Source organism: Xiphophorus maculatus, chromosome 7, assembly GCF_002775205.1.
Source record: "Xiphophorus maculatus strain JP 163 A chromosome 7, X_maculatus-5.0-male, whole genome shotgun sequence".
Classification (NCBI taxonomy): domain Eukaryota; kingdom Metazoa; phylum Chordata; class Actinopteri; order Cyprinodontiformes; family Poeciliidae; genus Xiphophorus; species Xiphophorus maculatus.
This window is the reverse complement of record NC_036449.1, coordinates 23,443,623-23,467,752: the sequence shown is the minus strand read 5'-3', so window position 1 is coordinate 23,467,752 and position 24,130 is coordinate 23,443,623. Positions and strand designations below refer to the sequence as shown.

The 24,130-nt window shown below is 36.6% G+C and overlaps 4 protein-coding genes across 17 annotated transcripts in view; all 4 read right to left on the bottom strand.

Moving 5' to 3' along the window:
- Nucleotides 1-62: 62 nt before the first annotated feature.
- nepro (nucleolus and neural progenitor protein) lies at nucleotides 63-5,273 on the bottom strand. Of its 2 annotated transcripts, XM_023336415.1 has the most exons (10): nucleotides 5,155-5,273; nucleotides 4,864-5,018; nucleotides 4,625-4,713; nucleotides 4,094-4,222; nucleotides 3,879-3,956; nucleotides 2,010-2,311; nucleotides 1,850-1,890; nucleotides 1,229-1,285; nucleotides 1,074-1,154; nucleotides 759-975 (listed from the first exon to the last, which is right to left on the bottom strand). In XM_023336415.1, exons 1-10 carry the CDS (start codon nucleotides 5,240-5,242, stop codon nucleotides 847-849), a joined length of 1,149 nt encoding a protein of 382 aa, XP_023192183.1. In that variant the 5' UTR covers nucleotides 5,243-5,273; the 3' UTR covers nucleotides 759-846. The 2 variants fall into 2 exon arrangements, with proteins under 2 accessions (XP_014328395.1, XP_023192183.1); XM_014472909.2 differs by having other exon boundaries at nucleotides 63-975; nucleotides 1,074-1,285.
- A 1,284-nt stretch (nucleotides 5,274-6,557) lies between these two features.
- On the bottom strand, nucleotides 6,558-9,278 carry tex30 (testis expressed 30). 2 transcript variants are annotated; one of them, XM_014472903.2, is made up of 5 exons: nucleotides 9,043-9,278; nucleotides 8,626-8,862; nucleotides 8,048-8,099; nucleotides 7,726-7,940; nucleotides 6,558-6,909 (listed from the first exon to the last, which is right to left on the bottom strand). In XM_014472903.2, the coding sequence occupies exons 1-5, from the start codon at nucleotides 9,058-9,060 to the stop codon at nucleotides 6,739-6,741; spliced, it is 693 nt and encodes a 230-aa protein (XP_014328389.1). In that variant the 5' UTR covers nucleotides 9,061-9,278; the 3' UTR covers nucleotides 6,558-6,738. The 2 variants fall into 2 exon arrangements, with proteins under 2 accessions (XP_014328389.1, XP_023192350.1); XM_023336582.1 differs by lacking the exon at nucleotides 9,043-9,278 and adding an exon at nucleotides 8,952-9,030.
- Nucleotides 9,279-9,475: 197 nt separating this feature from the next.
- On the bottom strand, nucleotides 9,476-16,121 carry kdelc1 (KDEL motif containing 1). Its single transcript, XM_005810048.3, has 10 exons — nucleotides 15,675-16,121; nucleotides 14,522-14,727; nucleotides 14,194-14,399; nucleotides 13,439-13,516; nucleotides 13,076-13,248; nucleotides 11,874-12,111; nucleotides 11,073-11,282; nucleotides 10,195-10,284; nucleotides 9,973-10,077; nucleotides 9,476-9,603 (listed from the first exon to the last, which is right to left on the bottom strand). Exons 1-10 carry the CDS (start codon nucleotides 15,860-15,862, stop codon nucleotides 9,586-9,588), a joined length of 1,512 nt encoding a protein of 503 aa, XP_005810105.1. The 5' UTR covers nucleotides 15,863-16,121; the 3' UTR covers nucleotides 9,476-9,585.
- A 1,391-nt stretch (nucleotides 16,122-17,512) lies between these two features.
- The window catches only part of stxbp5l (syntaxin binding protein 5 like), a 144,851-nt gene continuing 138,233 nt past the window's right edge, over nucleotides 17,513-24,130 (bottom strand). For all 12 annotated transcript variants that reach the window (XM_023337433.1, XM_023337435.1, XM_023337434.1 and 9 more), the window contains 4 exons: nucleotides 22,878-23,043; nucleotides 22,349-22,460; nucleotides 21,932-22,152; nucleotides 17,513-20,729 (listed from right to left, as the gene is read on the bottom strand). In XM_023337433.1, the coding sequence (XP_023193201.1) occupies nucleotides 20,688-20,729; nucleotides 21,932-22,152; nucleotides 22,349-22,460; nucleotides 22,878-23,043 (541 nt within the window). In that variant the 3' untranslated portion in view covers nucleotides 17,513-20,687. The remainder of the gene's footprint in view (nucleotides 20,730-21,931; nucleotides 22,153-22,348; nucleotides 22,461-22,877; nucleotides 23,044-24,130) is intronic.

Sequence of the window (24,130 nt, the reverse complement as noted above, 5' to 3'; positions counted from 1 at the left end):
GTTTGTACTTTATGTGGTCTGTTTTAACACAGAGACATAGTGTGTGTAGATTTCTTGTTTCCCTATTTAAGGAAAAAAAAAAAGACTACATGCAGTATAAACTGACGTTGTGGCACTGAAGAACATTCAGATGCACCAAAGGACTGGTTTTCCTGTAATTTAGAGCTGCTGCTACACTGAGAGAAACTGATACAGGATCGCTGCGATGACGTCCTTTATCCTCCCACATATCTTCTCATCTCCGATTTGTTTTGTGTGTCAATCTGAGCCACACCCGAGCGAACGGGTTGGACTTCCAGCGTACAAAGAAACAGATCATGTCGATTCTGTATTTTCATCATATTCTAGGCATTTGAATACAAACTATTAACCTACTACAAAAGTAATATCTTGGTATCTTTACGTTCGAAAAATTCAGAATTAAACACAATTCATGTACAAAATTTCAGAAATTCATCCGTGTCCTGTGTGATGAGGTGCAGTGATATAACAGGTATAAAATGTAAAAATATCTGTTCTAATACAACACTTAGCATAAATACAATTTACACATAGATCACTGACCTGACGATTGACCACATTTACTCTACATTGTCAACTTATGACAGTGAGTCATAAGTCTTGTCTTGATTTATGAAGCATTACAAGCCTGCAATTGCAAATATATCATCTATGTCTTCATCGCTATGTGGGTTATTAATCTGTAATGCTCTCCTGGTTGAAGTCTTGCTTTTTTCGACATCTTCAAAATACACCACTGGCCCAGAGTCTTTTTGCTGTCCAAGCAGTCCTGTCCTCTTAAAACTAGTCCTGGCTCTAGATAACATAAATCTTTTCCAGAGTGATTTAGAATGACTTCTTTGGCCAGTGATCCTCTTCGTTACGGCCGGAAAACGAAAAGTCCTCACTGCTGATCCCTGGGGAGATACAGCCTGGCACACTTCTTGTCTGAAGACCCGAAGTTTCCTCTGAACACTGAGTAAAAGGGCAGATAATGAGAGCAGTTAGCATTCAAAATGTGTCACAGAAGTTGAAAGTCATGGTTGAACAATTTTATGTTTTATTCATCTTACTTGTGTCCTGCTGCTTCGAGACACTTCATCTTTTGGCACTTGAATCGCAGGAATGTAAGGTGACGCTTTGTCCTCTTCATTCTTTCAGAACTGCACCACTGAATTATCTCCTCCAGATTGTCATCCAGGAGTGAAAATGTAGTAGCCTCACTCACCTGTTTCTTGAACTCTTGTTTTTTGATTTGGTTGCTCAATTTTGAGATAGTCTTACCCTTTGAGATCAAAATGAGACAATAAGGTAAACAAGGACAAATAAATACAGCGCCCTCCACTGGTAAAGATGTGCTGAAAGGCTTGAAATAAATGTATCTTAGTCGCACAAGCAAAAAAAAAAATAGGTCAGTCAGCTCACTGTGTTGTGATAAGATAAACATGGGTTCTACTGCAGCTTAATTTTTTACAGTTCCAATTCATATTTATTTTTTTGTTGTTACTTTGACTGTGGAAACTGGAAAGTTTAAATAAAAAGCTAATTTCTGACACAAGAAGTAAGTAGTATCCAGACAAAAGGTGTTCTCTAGTCTTTCCCATTTTAAGAAGTAACTATGACAAATCAACCACAGGAAGCCATGAATTCCTAATTAAAAGTCCTTACATATTGTTTTTTTGCCACAGTTTTTGTGTACAAATATTTAAATAGGGGATTTTTTATATATATATAAATGAACTAAACTCACTTAAATTAAAATTTCAATTTGGTTAAAGTTTTCTGTGAATAAAAATCAGCTGTATATGGCACATGTTAAAGGAATAAACATCTTGGTTATCATACTGACCTTGGAGAAAAAAGGCTTGTCGTCAACATCAAAACCGACACCTGCAAATAGATTTTTGGATAAGAATTGGTTAGGAGGAGCCAAATTTTGCAAACCAAAATACCAAACCAAATAAATGGAGATAATTGGTCTGGTCTTGTGTAATCAAGTGACTCCATACCTCTTTCTCTTTCAACAGCCACCCCAAGGTCTTCTTTAAAGGTCATCTGCTGTTTATTGTTTTTGACTTTAGCTGTCTTTGTTGTTCGGCATTTTGTTTTCTGATTTTTAGGACAAGCGTGAAATGCTGGATGCTTCTTCAGCACTGAAGCATCAGAGAGATCCAGGAACTCAGCCATATCTGCTGGCAAGACCGTGTTGGTGAGGAAGGGCATGGGTTTGGCTAGGGCTACAGCTTTCAGGAGTTCCAGGAGCCACTGGTAAAGATTGCAAAGGCTGACCAGCAAACCACGGAAAAACACCCTGATAAAGCAAAAGAACCAGATCAGCCATTTTATATGAAAAGAGAAAGCGTTTCTAAAAGGCCACCCAAACAAAATTCTTTTATATATTCATTATAACTGTTTAAATTGTTGAATGTACAATACACAGCAGCCTAACGCCAGGAATGCAGTTTCACAGGAAAAGTCTTTTCCCGCAGCATCAATTAGCTCCAATAAAAATGGCTGACAGAATTGGCAGAAATAGCTTTTATATACTCCTGCTTTGCAGAAATCAATCACAGACCCAAGCACAGTGGAGCAGTGTATGAGCTATAAACTTTACAGCCCCACAGAGGAGAGACTCTGCGCCAGGAGGTATTTGGATGGCTTCCATTTCTGGCACATTCATTATCAAATTTCTCCACAACTAATCACCAGTAATGTTTGCTTTCAGTCACTGTTGTTACCGTTCATTTACAACATTTACCACTGACTACTTAGTCCGAATCAGATTTCTTAGAGTTATCTTTACCCCTAAATGTCTCCCCATTCCTTAGGATTTAATTCAAGAAGTGTTTAAAATATCCTCCAAAGAAATGGGACACTTCTTCACGAATCCGATACATCAGTTTTCACAGAATCGTACAAGTAAGGATTACTGACTTAATATGGCTGAGTGTGTTGAGGATATCAATTAATCAGCAGACATCAGGCTACATTACTGTTCAATGCTTGTTAAAGTGGAACCAAACTATAATGCAGAAAGTACCCTAGTAAAAATACACTTTGCAATATTTAAACTAACTGCAAGAACACTTAAATATGTCAACAACTAATATATTAAGAACAGTTTTCTTACTATGGCAATACATCAAAAATACATCACAATGTTTTTTGTTATATAATTTTTGGTCTAGTGATAATATACAGTTTTGGAAAAAAATAATTTCTGAAAACACGTCCGTTTCCTGAATGAGAAGCATTCAGTTCCAATGTTTGTTGAATTCCAACACAAGCAGAAGTAATAATTATGTGGTCAAATTAACACAGTCAGTGCCAAAGACCGGTGGGGAGCATGAAGGGAAGAATAAAATTTAAAATAATTTTATTCAAACCAAATATGGATTTCTTAACTGTATCCAGGATAAAATATTGGTAGTTATATTAAAAAAACAACAACTTATGAACTTGTTTCCTTTGGATTGTTTTATATTCAATTCAAAATACCTAATTAATCCCAAAGAGAAATGAAATGTTTTATTTCACATTACCTAACTTCTAAAGATACGTAGATGGTAATGGGCAGGAAAGCCTTTCTGGAGTAGTCTGCTCTACAGAAAGTCTGCGTATCCACTGACTGAAAAAAAAATTCAATTTATTATTTTATCTTAATTAGAATGGTTGTTGTGATGGTATCATGCTATATATTGATAATGTCACACATAGTTTCTAATTTCTGGTCAAGGAAATCTGAATTCTGATGGTTTCAACCTTTGACTTCCGAGTCAAATCATTCTAAAAAGCAGAATTCAAATTATTTTTTGTGCTGATCTATCTCCCACATCCAATTGCAGCTGCAAATATGGAAAAATAAAGAGGCTACTTACCATAAACGACTCAGCATGCTAGTTAGCACAATATTCAGGATGAGAAACTCCTCCCATTTCATCTGCCGCTTTGCTAATCTGAAAAATTAATCTGTTAAAGACAAAATAACTCTGACAGAGATGTTCAAAGATGCATCACAAACCCTCTTTTGGTTCTAATAAAAATAACACTAAAGATTGATGTACAGAACAGTGTGAACTGCTAAACGGGATACAAGAAAGCTCTGCTGCAGCGAGACAAAGTGCAGCTCAGCAGCTTGCCAGCTCCCAGCACTTTCAGACAGGTCCACTCCAGCATGGGTTGACTCGGAACATCACAGTCACCCTTCGTCTTGCACAATGCCCTAAAACCCATGAAGAAACTGTAATTAGAGATGGTACATGCAGCTGCAACATGGTAAACAAAATGGCTCTGCAGACACTAGAGAGTGTGGGGAGCTCAAAGGATCATGGGGTTTTGGCTTTACAATGAAATGACAACAAACTGAGTGTAGATTTTATCTTCAATTCTCTCTATTATTTATAATTTTCTCAGTGTTCTGTTAGGGGAGTACAATTTTGGTGAAAAAAAGTCACAATTAAGCAGTTATAATAAGAGGATTAACCATTAATCCCACATTTCTCATGGCTGAAAAAAAAATGCAGACAAAGAATTGTAATAACTGCATTGTGTTTTGTAATTGAAACACGTCTGGCTTGTGTGTTAATGATAGCTACATTTACAACAATAATTAGTTAAAACTTACAACTGAATCTGATTGGGACATAGTTCTATTAGCCCCTGAAGAGCAGAATCAAGCTTCATATTCTTCAGTCTGTTTACACATTGTTCAACCTGTGGGACATAAATAGACAAGCTCATGTAGAAATTCAGATTAAGATTGGACAGTCTGACACTTCTATTGCTGCTCGACATTCTGAAACTTGAAAAGAGAAAATGTGACACACTGAAGCATAATGTGAGGTTTCTGCCTGTAGTTCTCACCTGCTGTAAGCCCTTGAAGGTCTTGTTCCCCCTGTAGCTGTTGTTCAGCATGTGCATCAGATCGTAGAGAAGCCGGATCTCCGTCTGAAGTAGCTTACTGTGAAGAAGCTTCAGGACCTCGCCGTTTTTCAGCAGCAGGTCTTTGAAAAGTCTAACTGCAAAACATTAACGGTAGATTGTCAGTATCCCTGCAAAAGCACGTGGTTAGGGTTAGGTGTATCATTTCGCTTGATGTGTCTTTAAGAATGAGCACGCAACAAGGGAAGACATTTTCTGTTTGGACGATCAAACCTGTTTTTGGAGCAACTTCTATGCGGACGGTTGAAGTTGCACAGGGATAAGGAATGTTTACCCTGTTCCAAAGCTGTTCCTCTGCCATGCTTCTCTGATTGAAATGTGCGGAAGTGGAATAGCCAATAGCTTTTCCAACAAAAGTGACGTCAGAGTTGGCCTTAAAGGAGCCGCAACAATATTAACCCTCCACGGTACGAACCACTGGCATTTTCTTGCCCTAAAATAAACTGCGTAACAAAATCTAAAAAAGAAATTATATGAATTTGCATTTTCATTGCTAATAGACAACATATAAAAAATAATGCATACCTTAAAATTTTTTTTATATTTTATTTGAAATAATTAAATTCATTAACCCATGTACAATTATTAATTAGCTACAATAATGTCTTTGTCTATTCTTTGTATTTTTCCAATAGGCAACTTTGTACAGTTGAGGAGTAAAACATTTAAATGAACATCTTAAAAAGTCACTTATAAAATGTAGTTTTGATCTCCACAATTGATCATTTTCATCTATTCTATAAGATAAGATAAGATTTATTTGTCATTGTCATCAACAGATTACAACGAGATTGAGATTTGCTCGACTTGAGTTAAAATGCAGGTTATGTGTATATACATAATATAGCTATACATATACATACATACATACATAAAAAAGATTAAGAAATAAATAGTACAAAATGAGAAATAAATAGACATCAGAAGATGGTTGCAGCGCCTGGAGGTGTCGCAACAGAATTTACATTTTTTAACAAAGTGGTGTCAAGAGCAGAAGTTCTTATGCCTTTGAATTTAGTGCCATGATTGCCATCGGGTAAAAACTGTTTTTTAGGCGATTTGTCCTGGTTTTTATTGCTCTGTATCTCTTGCCTGATGGCAGCAGCTGGAAGAGACCATGGCCAGGGTGTGAAGAGTCATTTAAAATGTCCAAAATATTCTTGTGGAGCCTGGAAGTGTAAATCTGTTCCATAGTGGGGAGGAGGCAGCCTATGGTTCTCTCTGCTGCCCTAACAACCCTCTGGAGCACCTTAACAGATAACTTAATAGAAGATACAGATCATCTTGCCTATCTAATCACATATTGCACTTGTGTGTTATTTCACTCTTACTGCTTTTATCAGTCTCGCTATCTCTGAGTAAGTTTTCTTACAGCTTCATTACCACTGCTTCATTTTACTTCATCTATACTGCACTCACCTGGACGTGTGATTTCTAGTCTTTTTCATCTTTAAAATGAAAATGGAAGGGACTGGCTGAATTCAATTGTTTAAACAGAGGAAATTGTGTGGAAATTATAACCCATGAAGGCAAAGTTTACTGTAACAGTAAACTAAGCCAAACAGAATATTAACAAGCTGAACTTTAAGTTCTTACATACCTTGCATTAAAATGTACTTCCTTCTCCTCGTGCACGATTATACTATATCAGAGAAAAAATCTGTTTTGAAAACTACACTGAAAAAGAAATATATATTAATTTATGATTACATAACGCGGCATGCAGAATCAAGTCATTTATGCACATTTACGATGTAATATCTTTTATTTAACAACACAGTGGACAAACACCAAATGTTAATTCCCCGATACTGTTTTCTCCTTAATCCACAGGAGGACTTTTAAGTTCACATCATCCATTACAGAATCCTCAGACCTTCCTTTCACAGTCAGACCGTGGCTGCCTCCTGGTAGCCAAAAAACTTCAGCCTCGGCTCTCATATCTTTTAGTACTTCATTAAAAAGGTCCTGAGCAAAGAAAAAAGAAGAAAAGTCACCACTGTGGCATGATATATCATTGAATCTTCAAGTACACGGCTTGGCAAAAACTGATCAAAGAGAGGCAGGGTAAAAAGGAGACTTAACAGAATTATAGATGTTGAAGAAAAAAACTGAAAAGTCTGTGAAAAAAGTAGAGTAGAAATGGTCAAATGAAAAAAGCTGCTCTGCATGTAAGAGGGGTGGTTTATGTGTATGAATAGATAAACTACAGTCATAAAATATTTTACTTTAGAATATGAGCTCTTTGGAAAAACTAAGCCCAGTCTTATTGCTTCTGTAGAATTAAAAAAGTAGATGTAGCAGTCAGATAATACTAAAATGCACTTGATTAAGTGATGATCAGCAAAATGACCAACAAATGTGTGTTGACACAATGGCAAGTTGGGAAAAACATCAGCTACAATCTGTATCTGCCCATAAATTTAGGAAAGTTTCAGGGACATGTTGAGACAATTTGAGGTTCCAAACACAGCAGCAAGTCATTTTTTTTCTATAATTTTGTTCAGTTTTCCCTTATTTTGAGACATAGAACGTCTCAAAATATTTTATTGCATTTTTGACTATATGTCAACCTGCATATTGAAAAATGAACAACCAAATCTAAAACAGTACGGAGAATGAAGATGTTGCAATAGAACAGTAAAAGTCCGGACTGAAACAGATTGAAATGTTGTGGCAGGACGTTAAAAAAGGAGAACAAATGCAAATGTAGGGAAAAAAAATTAAAAATTGCACAAAAGTAAATCCATTTCCTCATCCAATCCAGAACACTTTCACCCTCACCCCGTTGCACATTGTGTCCTCAGTGCCAGACACAAACAGAACACAAACACTCCCAGGCAGCATTTTTAAATCTTCACTCCGCTGATGATGGGTGTGTGTCTTTCCTGGTGGATGCAGGGGGAAAGAAAGGCAAATGACACCCTGCACTGCGTCCTCAGACTCATCGCTCAGCTGCCTGGCGAGAGCAGCAGCTGCACGGCATCCCATTGACCTGCCTGATTTTATCATGAAAGGAATCGCAGTTAGTGCAGTAGTTTGTCTAAAACACAAAGTAGCTATTATAAGTGGAAATCAACATGGGCAGGTGGCATTTTCTATTTACCTCCAAAAAATATGTTTTTCAATGTAAACCTCTCCAAGGTTTTCAAGTAGTCCTGAAATGACACATATGTGTTTATTTTATTTAAATGAGGACTTTGCAATTAAAATAACACAGCTGGATTTCACAACATGCACATTTCTTAAAATGCACACTGATAGAAAATGTACATTTTGCCTCTTATATATTTCTGTCGATGATGGCACAAGAAAGATCCGATCAGCTGCTATTGTATGTCAAATTCACAATAGTTTACATATTTCTACACAGCAAAAGAAGCAAACAGTGAAAACAATGTGCATCTTCAAAACTTTATTTGGTACATTTTTGTTTGGCCATCTGATTGGTTTCTATGTATTCACTACTTGAAACAAAAGTCCCATTCTACTTTTTTAAACTTAATTCCCTTGAATTGATTCTGCAGTTTGCCTTATGTAACTTCATTACAAGGATTTTTGCATAAAGCCTTGTTTTTTGAACACTAAAATAGTGTTCAAGTGTCAAAATAGCTCACAAGTCAGATTTTTCCTTTAATTTTGCATCAGCTTTTTTTTTTTTTAACAGAAACAAAAAAGACTTACCCAGACAGCATTATAAGCTTTAACTCTATATGCCAAGTTCAAGCCTTTGCAGGTGAAACGAAGGCAGAGAAAACCGTCTGATGCCAGAGCGTGTGCAAGAGAAACTAAATGTTTGAAGTTCATGTCTCCTCCCGCACCGTGTGTTAGTATGACGGCTGTCTGAACATCATTCAGTGACGCTGGAACGCACAAGACTGCGTCCAGACTCTTTGTCCCGAACGGCACTTTTACAAGTTCCTGAAAGATAAGTTTAAAAGCAAGTCATTCAACTGCACAGTTCATTACACTTTTTCATGACGTACAGTTTCTGTATCCTCATTTACAACCTCTATGTGTTAAATCTTCTTTTCAGCCTAAACCGCTTGAAAACGGCGCTTATTTTTAATGAAGAATTTCATATGCTATTTTAACGAATACCTCATTAAACTTGTCCATTGCAGGCGGTCCTCCTTTGTAAACTCTTTAAAATGGCTGAAAATGAGTGCCATCTAGTGTTCAGGAGTGGTATTTACAATTTTTCAGTTTTTGCCTATCTGAACATCAATCTTGGAACAGTGCCACATATTGAATTCAGGTTTGGACCGCTGCCATGTTTCGTAAACACTTAGAAAATGTAGAATTTTCCTTTAATTTCAAAACTATGCGATTATCTGTGTTGGTTCATCACATAAAACAATTGAAAAAAAAGGGGGGGTGGGGGGAACAATTGTGTTGTGTGTAACATGCAAAACATGAACACAGGGCCAATATGACTTTTGCCGTGATTTTATGTGAATGTAATGCTAATGTGTAAATGCTGAGTAAAGACAAGGAAATAAATCACACACAAATGTAAAAAAAAAAGAATTTTAATTATATAAAAAAGTGACATTCATCTCATGATAAACAAATAAATCATAACTTGAAAAAAATTACTTGGCAATTTCAGATATAATGCATTACTCTTCCCATGGTGTAAGATCAAAGTTCATCTTTTGCCTGAAAAAGGGAAAAACAGATAAACAGAATTGGTAAAAGAAAAATATAGTGCGATGTCAACTCATGTACAGCAGAGGGAGACAGAGACTTTAAAATGAAAGTATGTTCTTATTGGTCTATGCTATTACAAAAAAGCTAAATTTAACTGAAAATCTAGTTTCTTAAACTTTCAAGTGAGTTAATAATAATAAATCACTTTGGCCAACAGAGCATCCATTTAATGGAGGGAAAAAAAGACAGTTCTTCAATAAAGCATTCACATGTTTAAGAACAGATTTAAACAAATACCTTGTTGATAAATATTTTTTAGCTGTTTAACACTTGTTCTAAACTGCCCTGGTATAAAGGAAACGTACTGAGATCCCTTACCATTGTCCGGTCGCAGGAACATGGAAACAAGTCATCTTTAGGTTGCTCTACAAACTCCATGCCCTCCCGAACCTTAGGCTCTGTGATCTGCAGTCTGGAATACTCCTATATGAAGCACAGCAAAAATTATTTTACCAATATTGTTTACTCAACACAACAACCAACATGATTTACTCAGGTTGGTATTACAGCAGAGGTAAAGGAAAAATACAGCAATGATACCTTGAAAAGCTTGTAGTAGTAACAGAATATACTATCCCCCATTAAATGACTGCGGGCAAACTGCTGACCTGCAAGGGCAATTTTCCTTGCCTGCAAAAAAAATGAGTTTTAAAAACAGAACCACAAGGAGGAATTACACCTCGAAAAATCAATACCTAACATGCTGAATTTAATGCTTTTCAAAAATATAAAACCTAAAAGAAAATAGCAAGCCTGAAATCAAAGAAAAACATTGCATTTCAACTTATTTGTTAAATTACAGGAATGTGGACTACTTACAACTTTTTTACAAACTAAATTCTGATTACAGTAAGTGTACTCTGCATTTGTATCCAACACCCCCAAGAGTGACAGATTATGTTTTGTACACAAAATCCTACTAAATACATTGCAGTTTGTGGTTATATCATGATTACATTTCAAGAGGTATGAATACTTCACTAAGCACTGTATAATTGATGAGCTCCTGTTGATAGATTTATATATAGTTAACTCATAGAGGCATAAAATAATCTCAGCGAGTCAATAAATTCATACTCATGAATAATGTATTCTTAAATGGACTGCCTACAGCATTACTCAGCAAGCTAAAGAGATCTGATAATGCAGAAATAATGTGACCATTATTTAACAGATACAATGAGCACAGCAGGAAGGCTTGCATTTTTCCATTACTCTGTTCTTCCAGTTGGGATTTTAACAGTGGATTCTGGTGCTGCTCAAAAAGTAACAATGCATATGCACATGTCTTCATATGACCTGTCTTCATATATCTTCATATAAGCTCTTGATGAGAGCAAAAAATCTGTGTGTGAAATGGTTGTTCATAACGACACCAGTTCAATTTTAGTGACCATAATTATCCAACACATGATCACCTCGTCATCATGGTCTCGGGACCACTTGATCTTTTCCAGCAGGTCACCCAGGTTTGCTTTTATCGGGATGTAATGCTCCCACGGCCGCAGCTCATTGTAGAAATGCTCGTAGTAACTGGAATCCTGCTTTAAGACCACACTGTCTCCTGCCAGCAGATACGGCAGACGGTAGGCGGCTACTGTCCCATCAATGTTTATTTGATACTTATACTGCAGGTGAACAAGAAAAGAGACATAAATCAAATGAGATAATTACTTTCCTTAAGAGAAATTAGTTTCTAAATAGTTTTCATGTAGGTATTTCATACTTCTCTGTCCACTTCTGCCTGTTTGTAAATAGAAATTCAAAAACTTCCTGACGAGGGCAGACATTTTTATTAGGCTAGTTTTTACTTATGGGATCTACAAATACCAGGCACTAAAATATACAGGAAGGAAGAAAGGACAAGAGTGAAAATGAAAGAATGGAAAATATGACAAAAGGGCACAATGAATGACAAAAGGAGGCAAAGACAAGGAAAATGAACGAGCTCACAAAGTAGGAGGAAAAGACACAAAACCTGAAGGACATAAAGAAGGAACACTGGAAAGAAAAACTCAAGAACTTTGGACTAAGAGGAATTTATGTTTCCATACTCCTTGTGTTCTTTTTCCATGCTTTTACTGAGTGCTTCTGTATCTAAAATTGTACTTAACTTGGCAATTAGTTTTCGCGTATAGTAACTTTAAAGATATAATTAATTGGTTTCAGGACATATTGCACGGAGATGACGTGTCTTCATGCACCCTCACCACTCTCACCTTGAAAAAATCAAAGAAAGAGACATGTTTGACCAGCGGGCCGTAGAGACTCTCATCATGTTTGAAGAAGAAGAAGTTGGTGAAAGCAGCATCTATAAAGTCGGGATGAGCTCTAGAAAGCTTGACCAGCTGTAGGCGCTCCTGGCGGCTGTCCCGGCCCCTCCAGAAGGCCGTGGCGTTCTTCTCCGGCCACGGTGGCCCCGTGTTGGCCTGGACCGACATCATGTCCAGGCTCACTCTGTCCGGTTCAGGAAAATAAAGAGTTGAAATCAAACTTCCTGCTGTTCCAGAGGGAAATAATCTAACTGTGTGACAAAATATACTTCTGTTTTGCCAAACTCAGTATCTTAAAAAAGCAAAGTAAAATTTGTAGGCTGTGCTTTTTGCATAAAATAGAGTCCAAGTCATTGTGATAAATCAGCAGAGACATTACAGACAATTCATATACAAACGTTTTATAAGCAAATGAAGACCCCTTTAGACACAAAATGAATAAAATATAATCTTTCAAAAAAGCAAATTCTGCTTTTTCATTTAAATAATGTTTTATTTGCTAAATAAATCTACTTTTTAAAAGCCTCCTCAGAATAAACAGTGGGATTTGTTTGTTGTTGGGTCAGTTAGCGGGGCATTCAGACCTGCTGTGCATAGACTATCACATCAAAGATGCAGTATTTCATTTCTGGCCCTGTTGTCCATGAGGAATAATTTTTGCTAACAAATTATTTAATTAAAATGAACAAAAACAATAATAAAAAAACACCCATATGCATGTACAGGACTTATTTGTAAAAATTTTATATTGGTCTGTCACATTAAATACATTTAAGTTAGTAATTTTAAATGCAAATAAAAAAAGTTTCTGGGTTGTGAATCCTCGTGAAAGGCACTGAAGGACAGGGTGCCTGTTCTAATGGAGCAGTTTTCTGCTGGTCTATTTTTAAACTTTTGCAAGGACAGGAAGAACAAGACAAATTACTTCCTTTGATTTTAGTTTATTAGAGAAATTCCCTTGAGCGAAACCAGCAGAGGCTTCATTTTCAAAAAGCTCCTGGAGTGCACTCCAAGTTCACCTGCATAAATAGCTGATTGTGTATAATAATAATAATAATGATCCTGTAAGCTTTTGCTGAATGAGACTGAATTATACTATTAACTCCGGTGCTAAGCAACACGTAAGCATATTGATTCAAAGGCCCTACCTTCCCATGCTCTCTAGAACTGACTCCGTCAGGTCGTAAGTGGGCATGACGATATCGCTGGTGTTGTTTGAGCCACACCAAGAAAAGATAGGATGGAGCTTATCAGTGGTTTTCCTCTTCTCCAGGGGCCAGTCACCCAGATTTACAAAGAACTCAACATCAGGGAGTCGAACCTACAAACACACCCTTGTAGAATATCAATGATTCAGCTCCTGTCTGATGTTCTCATATATATATATATATATATATATATATTCATGATGAAAGGTTTGCAGAAGAGAAGCATCACATTCGATAGGGTCAATATTCTCTGTGCTGAACTGTTAAGATGAAGGGTATTAGGTTATTCACTTTAAAGCTCACCTTTCTTGTGAGTGAGAGTAAGATGGCATCCATGAAGATTCTAAAACCGACATGTTCTCCAAATGTTTTCACATACACCTGGAGGGAAAAGGAAGGACAAAATGAAGATGCAGGGTTTCCCCTAGTACATGATAAGCCTGGCGGGCCACCAGGCTTTACTTGTGTTCCCACCAGGCTAAGCATTGCTTAAGTTATTTATAAGTTGTTTTTCTTAATGTTTGCATTTTTAAGACTTTATAGTTGTGTACAGGCATCAATCTTCCAATCTCCAATAACATAATTATCAAGTGATATTTTCAAGTTTCCTGTTAACTTTAAACATTTTTTAACTCAAAAACACGCTGGGCCACTGGATGAAAGACTGCCAGAGCGCTTCAACCACCAGGCTTTGCAAGTTTTCTGGGGAAAACCCTGAAGACGTTTGGCAAAAATAAGTCACACTAACCTCTTTTGTATTTCAAATAGATTTTTAAGTTAATCTGGGTTCATTTATAAAAACAAAAAACCATTCGATTTCTGAAAAGATGCCATTTTGGGAGTGACACTTTAGAATGATGCGTCAACTTGTGTTGATTAATTATATAAAATCTCAAACAGGTACACAGATGTTTGTGATTGCAATTTTACAAAATCTGGAAAAAAAGCATAAGTCGTGTAAACGGCAAGGGGATGCATTTAGGATTTTTTGTGCTGTTCTTTTATAGAACTTGTGAGTTATAACTTGTATAACTTTTATAATTAAATTTGTCAAGTACCTTGTTTTCTTTAATTGTGTAATGACAGAGGCTTTGGCGCTGCCCAAAGCGCTTTGGGATCTCCTGTGCATTCTGATCTGGATCAACACTTGAATAAAGGGAGAGATCCCTGCTTATCTGGGCGAAGGACTCAGGACAGCGCATGCATTTCTCCCATACAGAACCACTTGGCTGGGGACAGTCACAGCCTTCGTGGTAGACTCTGCCTGGGAAGGAGAGACATATTCATGCTTTTTCACCCCGTTTCATAGCAACAATGTTGCTGTTACACTTCAAAAATGTAATCTTTTGATGTTTCAATGTTATGGCAACTTGAACAGTTTTCTACCTTGGAGAATATAGGGTGACTTGGCAACATGCTTGGCCTTCAGCAGAACATGGATGTGCAGATCAGTATAGGTGGCGTACGTCCTGTAGCGAACCAAGAACGACCCATCCCGACGATCAAGAACTTGAATCCAGATCCTGGTGAACTGCTCTGTTGGGGAGACCATCTTTACCTCAAAAGTCTTCTCTCCAGGCGACGTTGTTAAACTAAAAGTATCAGGACACGGAGAGATTACTCACGATTGGTAATAGTTTAAGATTAAACTGCCTGCTTAAAATTAAATCTGATATCTATTGTTGCTCTCCGTGCAAAATGAGTGAAAATGATACAGCTAAACAGAGAACACACCCTAAATGTGAAACCTAGAGGGTTTTTTTTTTCTTAGAGGATAAAGTATGTGTGACGAAACTGCTTGAAAGTCAGCTCCATGTGTTCTCCCTAGTTTTAAGTTTAAACTTTTTACTTAAGCAAACAGGGAAAATAGAAACTGTAAACAGGTAACACTAAATATAGTAGCAGCTTTTTCCAGTTTTGATAACTATTGTCAGTGCAGAGAGAGTAAATGTTTTTTTCAGCCAGAAGTGAAGTCAATATTTGAAAACAGCTTTTGCTTTTGCCCAGGATATCTTTAACTAATATTAAAATGTGTTTGATGATTATATGCTACTCTTGATTTTTTCTTCGTTTTGTTTTTTTAAAGATATTTTAAAGATATATTTCTCAGATATTATACCAGTTTTTGTAGCAAGATGTTTACAATTCTCTTTAAATGCAAAAGATTTCCTGACTCCTCTGATCCACAGCTTGGGGCCCGACCCTTCCTTTAACAACAACTGGGCTTAAATTAGAATGATTCGAATTGATTTGGAATTCTATCTGATTGAATCTAAACCGAAACTGCTTTCTGTAAAGGGCCTTAAAGCTATTATAAACCATCGCTATATAACTAAAGTTGTACTTGTCTGCACTCTTGTTTAGAAACAACTTCCAAAAATCGATTTTTATTTATTTATTATTTTTTGGAGGACGGCTGACGGCAAACTATTAAAAAAAGGGAAAACTTTCAATGTGACACATTTAAAAAAAAAAACATCCATTACTTGGGATTGAGGGAGGTGGAGCAACATACGCAGACCAGGCCAAATTTACTCACTTTTTCCCTGAGTTGTCCACCGCCTGAATGTAAAAGAATCGAGCAGGGAGGACGATGTCCGCCTCCAGCCCTGGTCCCCACACCAACGTTTTAGCAGCACTGATGACCGAGCCAACCTTTTCTTCGGATAGCTCACACCTGAACACCTCCAGACTAAAAACCAGCAGCAGCAACAGTCGAACAGACATAACGCCAGGTCTTCTTTTCTTTCGGTCGAGCCTTTTCTCTCACTGCCGTCTTCTGCTGATGCCCACCAAAAGATGAGAAACACGAGGGTCGTGTCTTAATATGTTCCGTTTCCATCTGCAAATGCTCCAGGAAGCAGCCGCATTGCTAATATTTAATGTCTGTTTAAAATAAACCTCACATTATTTTTGTTTTACAAATATTTTTCTTGCAGTTCAGCTAAACTTCGGGAATCTGCTAAATAAATATGGAGGCGGGCTCAGACTTGGCAGGGCAGAGCTCCTATTGGTTGAGGCTTCACGGAACTGTAGCAACAATTGGCTTCGGGAGCAACAAAATACTAAACAAGAACATGATTGGAGAGAAACACGGAAGTCATTCTGTAAAATATAGTTAGCTAGGTCTGCTCTTTTTATATTGCCCGGCACATGACACAGCTGCGGCGGCGGAAGAGGAGTTTATCTGTAGAATGGAATGGGGGGAAAAAAGCAATGTTTTGAAATAGGACCGTGGACAGGTCGCAAGTTCATCATTGTGCAACATAGGGCAAATAACCATGCAGATTAACACCTTACAATTTACAGAGACAAAGTAACCAAACAGTCATGCTCTGGACTGTGTAAGGGAGCCAAGTACCTGGAAACCACAAAAGATCCATGCCAAAAGAAACAAGAGCAGAATTCAAATCCAGGACAATCTTGGTGGAAGGTAACCATAGATTCATCAGTATATATCATTTTTATATATATAACATATGATATGTTATATATATGTATGTGCTGACTCAATGTCAGCACATACATTGAGTATGTGCTGACTTTCTTCAGTAAATTGAACCTAAGTTTTGATTTTAGCATCAAAACAGACAAATTATGTTCACCTGGCTCTTTGAGCTGTATTAGCAAAATATCTGCTGTATTGCTGCACTATATTTGGCTCAAAGATTCAGATTTAGTATTAACACTCAATTTAACATGTGAAAACATTGGGGATTTGCTAGTTGTTCTGCTCAGTGACCAGAATAACTACAATTGGCAAAACAAGATGAAAATGTTTTTTTCCCCCATGTAGTGCATTCAAACATAACATTTTCACTAATGACAGTCATACTCTGCTATCAACATGATGGATTTAGTGAGGCACAAAAGAGCAATTAAGCTGTTTACTGTAACCGTAATTTTCTTTGGTATTTGCAGCAGCCATATTGGAGTCAAAGGTGAGCCACTAACTTTTAGAATTGTCTCTGACTTAATGAGGAGATACAAATTATGTTTTGAACTTCAAGCTGTTTAAATAGAATTTTTTTTTAGTACAAATGGAACATAATATAAATTTGTTCCACTTGAATCAGCAGTCAGATAGAACTTCCAGCTGTGAGCAATGGAAGCTGAGATGGTACTAGGCAAAAGCATTCTTAACTGTTCAGCTGTTTGTCGTGTTGAATGGTTAACCTCATTAGGATTTTATAACATACAATAACACCTTTTTCTATTGTGGAGAAAAATGTATATATGTTGTTGAAAATATAGATTTTCAAATAAAAAAGTTCTAAAATGTAAATGTAAATGCTTTCCTTAACGTTTAACTCCTAAAATTGCATTTCCTGTACTCTGAATAAGGAGCATGACAGCATTAGAGGCCAAAGGAACAGATTTCCAGTGTGTACATCAATCAATGTTTATTTCAGTTTTGCTTTTGCATCAACATATTTTCAGACCTTTTTTTTAATCAAGTTATTTCTATTACACTAGAATATATTAAGAACAAAAAGTGGAATCCATTGAAATAAGACAAACGTTGTTGCCATTATTGAGAAAACCAAATAAATGCCATTTCAGCATACTACATTGTGAAGAACTACATAGTTCCAGTGATTTAGACAGAGCCAGAATAGCCAGATAGTATAGTACCAGCAGTAACAGGTAGAACAAATACAGAAAATATCCCAAGAGCCTCTCATTTTTTGTATGTTTTACCTTTCACCCAAAGTTAAACTGTACAGTTAATATAAAAACTGAAAACATACAAACCAAAAACAAAAAAAAAAGCTTAATAACAAAACACCCTGTCAACAGAAGTCAGATTTTTTTTAGTTTTTGTTTTTCCTTCTGAATTTTGGTTTTGTTTTCTTTTTATGCGTATTCTCTGCCACTGAAAGAACTGCACAGAACACAAATGTCACTGACGGTACAGAGATAAGAGGATGATGTATTATTGAATCAAAATCATGGTGTTTTTTTCTTTTTACTCATGTAGTTCCACTGTGAAAGGTCAGAATATTTAGGTTAGCTTATGTTTGTGTGAAGGCCATTTGAGTCTAAGGAATGTGTTAGCAGCCTGACAAAGCTGGTGGAAATTACTGATTTACTTGTGAATCTTTGTTTTACAGATTTTAAATGCATTTAATTGTATGTCTCATTTAGGATGTGAAACTGGCCTCTACTTGACAGAGGCAATTTATTTTACCCTCGATGTGGTGATGCTCCAAAGGATAAAGAACACGTGAGTGATCAGATTTTTTTTTTCAGGTCAGTTCAAAATACAGACGAGTACACAAGTACAAAATATCCTTCTTGTTTGACGCTGTTAGTCTGTGTCGTGTGGCTACCCACTGACGTACAACACAATCACAATTTGATACACGACCATGTATCATAAAACATTAGTTGCTTTTAAAAATACATAAGCCATCAGTGAAGAGGCCGTAACCATCAAATATTTGACTGCGACACAAGGATATCATAGTCAGTAAGAACAATATTGAAAAGAAAAAAACAACCATTTTTGCCTCCAGTTGAAATTTCTGCAAATGTTTTACACATATACATATTTTCTTCACTGACTCAACATTTTAACGTCACTAAAAAAAAAAATACTGTTATTTCCCCTGAACTGTTTACAGATACACTACTCATAGACGGCAGAGATGAAACTGATGTGATCTCAACTCACTTTTATCGGAAAAACTGAAAATCACAATGCACGCCGTCCGGGTTGCGAGTAAATGCCTATTTGGGTTTAACACTGAAAAGATGGGAGGGCAAACTTTTTGATTGCTTTGACAGAAAAAAGTCATATTTGAAATCTTTCTTGAACACACTCACATACACAACCCAAAGGCTTGCTAAACGTTGACGTCCAACAGAGGCTGTTAAAGACCTACATAAAAAAAACGCCTTTGTTTGCTACGCGAGTCCCTTTCCTTCTGGCCCCAGTTTCTTATGTTTCAGTGCCAAAATGTAAAAAAAGAAAAGAAAAAAGAATTAAATTTTTGTGTTTTCATAAACAGAATAAAGGTTTTAATGTGTCTTAAATCTACCTCTTCTGTAGATTAATAAACCTTCAAGGTTGAAATTATTCGTATTTTAACAAAAAAAAAATTACAAAATACATTCAGTACTAATTTAAAGAAAAGAAAATTCTTCATTTTGGATCAAATTAAAAGTTGTGATACAGGTACCAACCTAAGAGTCTTTCACCACCCACAATACAGGGACATATTTTCTCTGTTGATCCTGAGTCCCAATTGAATAAACATGCAGATAAGCAATAATGAAACTAGTTGGTATGCAATAGATGGATTAGAGAATAGTTCTTCCTCCCAAGTGCTAGTGCCACCCTTCAACAGGATGCAGTCTTGCAAATTCACCCATTTCAAAAACCTCCACTGCCCTTATTCATACTGTTTAAAGAAAAAAGGAAATGAATTTTGATATGCCCTCTATGACAAACTTCATGTGTAATTCTTTAAGATCTATCGCTCCCATTAATGACCTCGTCTTGCTTAAGCTTCCAGTGAAAAGATTCCTCCTACTTGCTTTTTATGGCACACAAACTGTATATAGGTTTGTACAACAGATATAAACACACGATTCAGAATACAGTCCTCATCTATGTCACTTCAGTTGCTGTTTTTACACAACTTTTGAGTATGGAGTTGTCCTTCTTTGTCATCCAATGTATTTGAGAGTAGCAGCAGCTCAAACAGTGAAAACACACTAGGGTGATCAGACCTTGCAGAGTTAAGTGTTATTACTACTTATTTAAATTTGCATTGTGCAGCCCAGAGTAAATGAAGTTAGAAGTAAAGTTGAATATTACATTATTCCAAGTCTGTGTAGATAGTTATTTATGTGCATTTATATTGTATTAAGTAATATTTGCTTAGACTAATAAAAATACTAATAAAATTAACCAGAAATGAAAATTAAAAAAGGAAAAGTAACACAAGTTTTGGCTTAATAGCAATGCAGTTATATGATTCCCTTTTTAGATATAGTTGTTCTTTTTTTTTTTGCCAGTATCTCAAAAATATAAAGTTTTTCATAGTTTCTGTTGTTGGCTTACATCATAAATAAAAGTTATTTTTTAAATCATTTTAAATCTCCTCTTAAATTAGCATGCTGCTTTTTAATATGGCAGTTGGATATTTTTAATACTCATCCATTGCTGTTTCATGCATTTCTTGTTGGTTTCATAACTTTTGAGTATCTACACAGTAAGATCCAGAAAACCCAACCATACAAGCTCACACTCACGCCAACACGCATACACACACTCACACCAAATTGTTGGATATTTCAAGTTCCTTCTTTAGACCGTCAAACTGTCCCCAACTGTCTGTATTACCTCCTGTCTAGACGAGAAATAAACCTGCTCCCGTCCTTCAGCAAAGTGACACTGAAGTACACACAGCTAGCTCTAAAAGCTGTAAAGACAAAGTCACTCTTCTGTCTCTTCTGATTGCTTTCATTTCAGATGTGAAAGTCCAGTCGCAGCATGAAGTTCTTGATAGGCCAATGGCAGCCTCATCTCGCCGTCCCGATGTTAGAACTGGTACCACTTCTTGTCCTTACACTTCAGCATCAGCTGTAAAAAGACAGAGTCATATGCTGTTGGTTAATAAATCAAAGAGTTCAAATTAACAGTAGCTGAGCCTCCAATGAATTTGGTTACTTTTTCTCAAAACGGGGGAGCTTGTTTTTGTCATTATAAAAGCATTTTGCCAATAATTTGAAAACAACAGCTGTCAGGTACAATAGCAATGCAAGTCCAAGTCAGTCACACCAATGTTGGCTTGCAAACCGTATTTCCTGCAACCCATTAAAAAATCACTTCTAAAAGATATGCTTTTCTTGGGTTCCCCCTAACAATCCAAGTGTTTTTCAACCTTTACAAGAGAGACTGTAAATGAGAAATTGTATTGGCTGCTGTAGCTCCTTATCAATGTAATGCGACTTTTATGAAAAAAAAAAAAATCAACTAATAGATCTTGTGGCTTATGAAATCTCTGACATAAAACCACATAAATGGGCCCTTTCCCCATGCTAAATTACTCACACCCTTCAGTATGCAGCAGTTTCCTCAACCTGTGGTAAAAGTCAAATGAAATGTCTCCAAAGCCTCAACTAACTGATTGTACAATTAGAGCGGGATGTAAATGTACATTTTCTTCGTCTAAAAAAGTATCAAATCAGAATAAATATGCTAGCATTATCGTAGCATTTAGGAAATTGCTCTGCAATAATACATTATCTGCAGGTTCAATTCATTAGTTTATTCAAGTTTGTAGTTCTGTGCTTTGAATCAAGTCTTTAGACAAAAATGATGAAGCAGTACATGTTTTAGGTGGTATGTTGTTAAAACACTGAATTAAAATCTTGCAGCAACACCTTTTAGGTTGGAATAACTGTTACTGAAATGAAAATGAATAATCCTGCAGAAATTTGCAGTTATAATTGTAGTACTAATGTGCATAATATCACAATTGGAACAAGGTGCTTGAAAGGAATATTCGGTAGAATATTACCTTTCAAATACTACTCTTTCAAACTGGATGGACTTCTCTCTCCCTGATGTAAAATAAAAAATGTTCTTTGTGTTTGAGATACCAAAGATCATGGGCATGAGTGATAACATTGTGATAAATGATAAATAAAGAGAGGTGAGAAAAATGTGGCAAAAAAGCAACCAGTAAAACCATAACATTGTGCAGACATATGAAATGTTACTGACAGTATGCCTGCCTTCACTGTGGACCCTTAAACCTAAATATTGTCTTTTATCCTCACCTCATGAGCATGTTTGGAGAAAGTTTCTGCACTGGTCATCATCAGAGCGGTCCGCTCCTCCAGCTCCCCAAGCCTCTGGCCTCTCTCATCCAGAGCAATACGAGCCCGTGCCAGCTCCCCCACTGCTCCACTCGCTGCCACCTTCATGCCTTCTACGCCTCCCTGACCGGGGATGTGCTGTGCCAGACTCCGAGAAGCCTTCCCAGCTGCCGCCTCACCAACTGGGAACCACATCAGGTAAAATTACATTTTTATAAACTGCTATCTTTGTGGTGCTCTTAATGTATATTTTAACTATTGAATTTATCTTGAAAGGGTTAATTGTTTTATGTTTCCTTAATGAATAAGTTAGGTTCCTAGATGCAATGCATACTGGGATTGTATGATAAGTTATAATTAAATAATAAAAAGACGCACAAAGCTCCTCTCTGTCGAAAGTATGGGCGTTTCCTCCAAAGAAGCCCTTTAAAAATCCTCTGTTTTGAGCTTCTGGTGTTTCTATTGGAGTAAACAGTTCCCCAAGCATTTCCTGCAATGAACAAAAAGAGAGCAAAATAAAAAATTTAAGACTCACATTTCAGCCATTTTTTAGAGGTACACTGCCAAAACATCAGTAATGGCACTATGACCACCTTTGCCTCTAGATGGCACTATAGAAACATCACATGACTTAATCCACATCCATTTGTTGCAAGTGTGGAATGTCAGCTCTGAACAATAAATATCTTTGATGATGCTCATATTTAAATGAACACATTTACACAGTAAAACCATATAAATTTTCAATCCTTTGAAGTTTGCACCATGTATAACCAAAGTGACATCTGACGTCTAATCCCGCCGTCCACCCCAGGCTTTAACAAGGGCATGAATAATGGGTACAGCTCCTTCACAACACTGGTGCTTTTCCCAACCAAAAGATATATACCTATGCACAGAAGCTCACCTGCAGGTTGTCACACATTTCCTGGCTGTATGTAATTCTCTGGATTTCTGTCGGGGAGCTGAGATACAGTGCCTGCCCCTCATTGGTGAAACAAAAGGTTCTTGCTATGCGCATGTCTGTCAGAGGCAGGTAATTGACATCCATCAGCGGTCTTAAGCTGGGCAAACTGCGAGATAAATGACAGGAGTGAATGAAAGACACATTAGATACCTGCGGAACACTTGGATCATATGAGTTACCTTTTAAAACACCAAATGGGAAGTCAGAGCTAACTTTATGCCCAGCAGTGAAAAGGAAATCAGATATTCAAATAAAACCAATTAGCTTCCAGTTGAGTAGTGAAGAGTAATTTCTTGAAGCAGATTTTCTCAACTATGAGAACATTATATCTACAAAGCGCATGAGAGAAGACTAGAAAGCCAATGCATATCCAGATGAAGCACTTGAATTTTAATATTCATGTCTGAAATACATCGGATCAGGTGCTTTAAATGAAAAATATTGAGTGGAATCAGTAAACTATATTTGTAAATGTTGGAATCTCAATCTGATATCTATGCAGTTAATTTTAGCAGTTCTTATCTGGACTTGACAAAAATCTCCCTATTTTGATGTGAGGAGATTATTAAAAGACAATTCCCATAAGACGTAAAGAAGACATATCATGCAACATCCAATTTTTTAGTTCTTGAATGCATTTTGTTGTGTACTTGGAGTCCATAGGAATGCAGAAAAGTTTAATTTTTCTCTGATGCTGTGTAGATACAGTAACTTTATATTGTCATATTTTTTCTATCTGTTCAGTTTCTCTATTCTCTATTGCATTTTTCTCCGAGCAATAAAAAACAGTATTTGCTTCAGAACTGCCAAAAGAAGGCCATGAACTTCTGGCTAACCAATTTTGCGACACTGCCAGGAGGTTATTTCTTGCAGCAATTTTGAAATCTAAGTTCAAGGAGCCCGAAGCTACAAGTGGATTGAAGTGTTCAGATGTTGGGTGTATCAACTCACACAATTCATCACAATGTTCCATAGCATCAGAACATTTTCGAAGGTTCTTAGAAATATACCCACATCATGGGGAAAGTCATTTTTGTTTGCACAAAGCACTTCAAGGAAAAATACTTTGGTAGCCTCTGCTACTGTCAAGAAGGATTTGCTGAAAGATTTTGTCTGATTGAAGGTCAGTTCATTCTGTCTATGGAAATGATGGACACAGCAAAGCAGTATCCAGCAAATAACATTAAAATGAC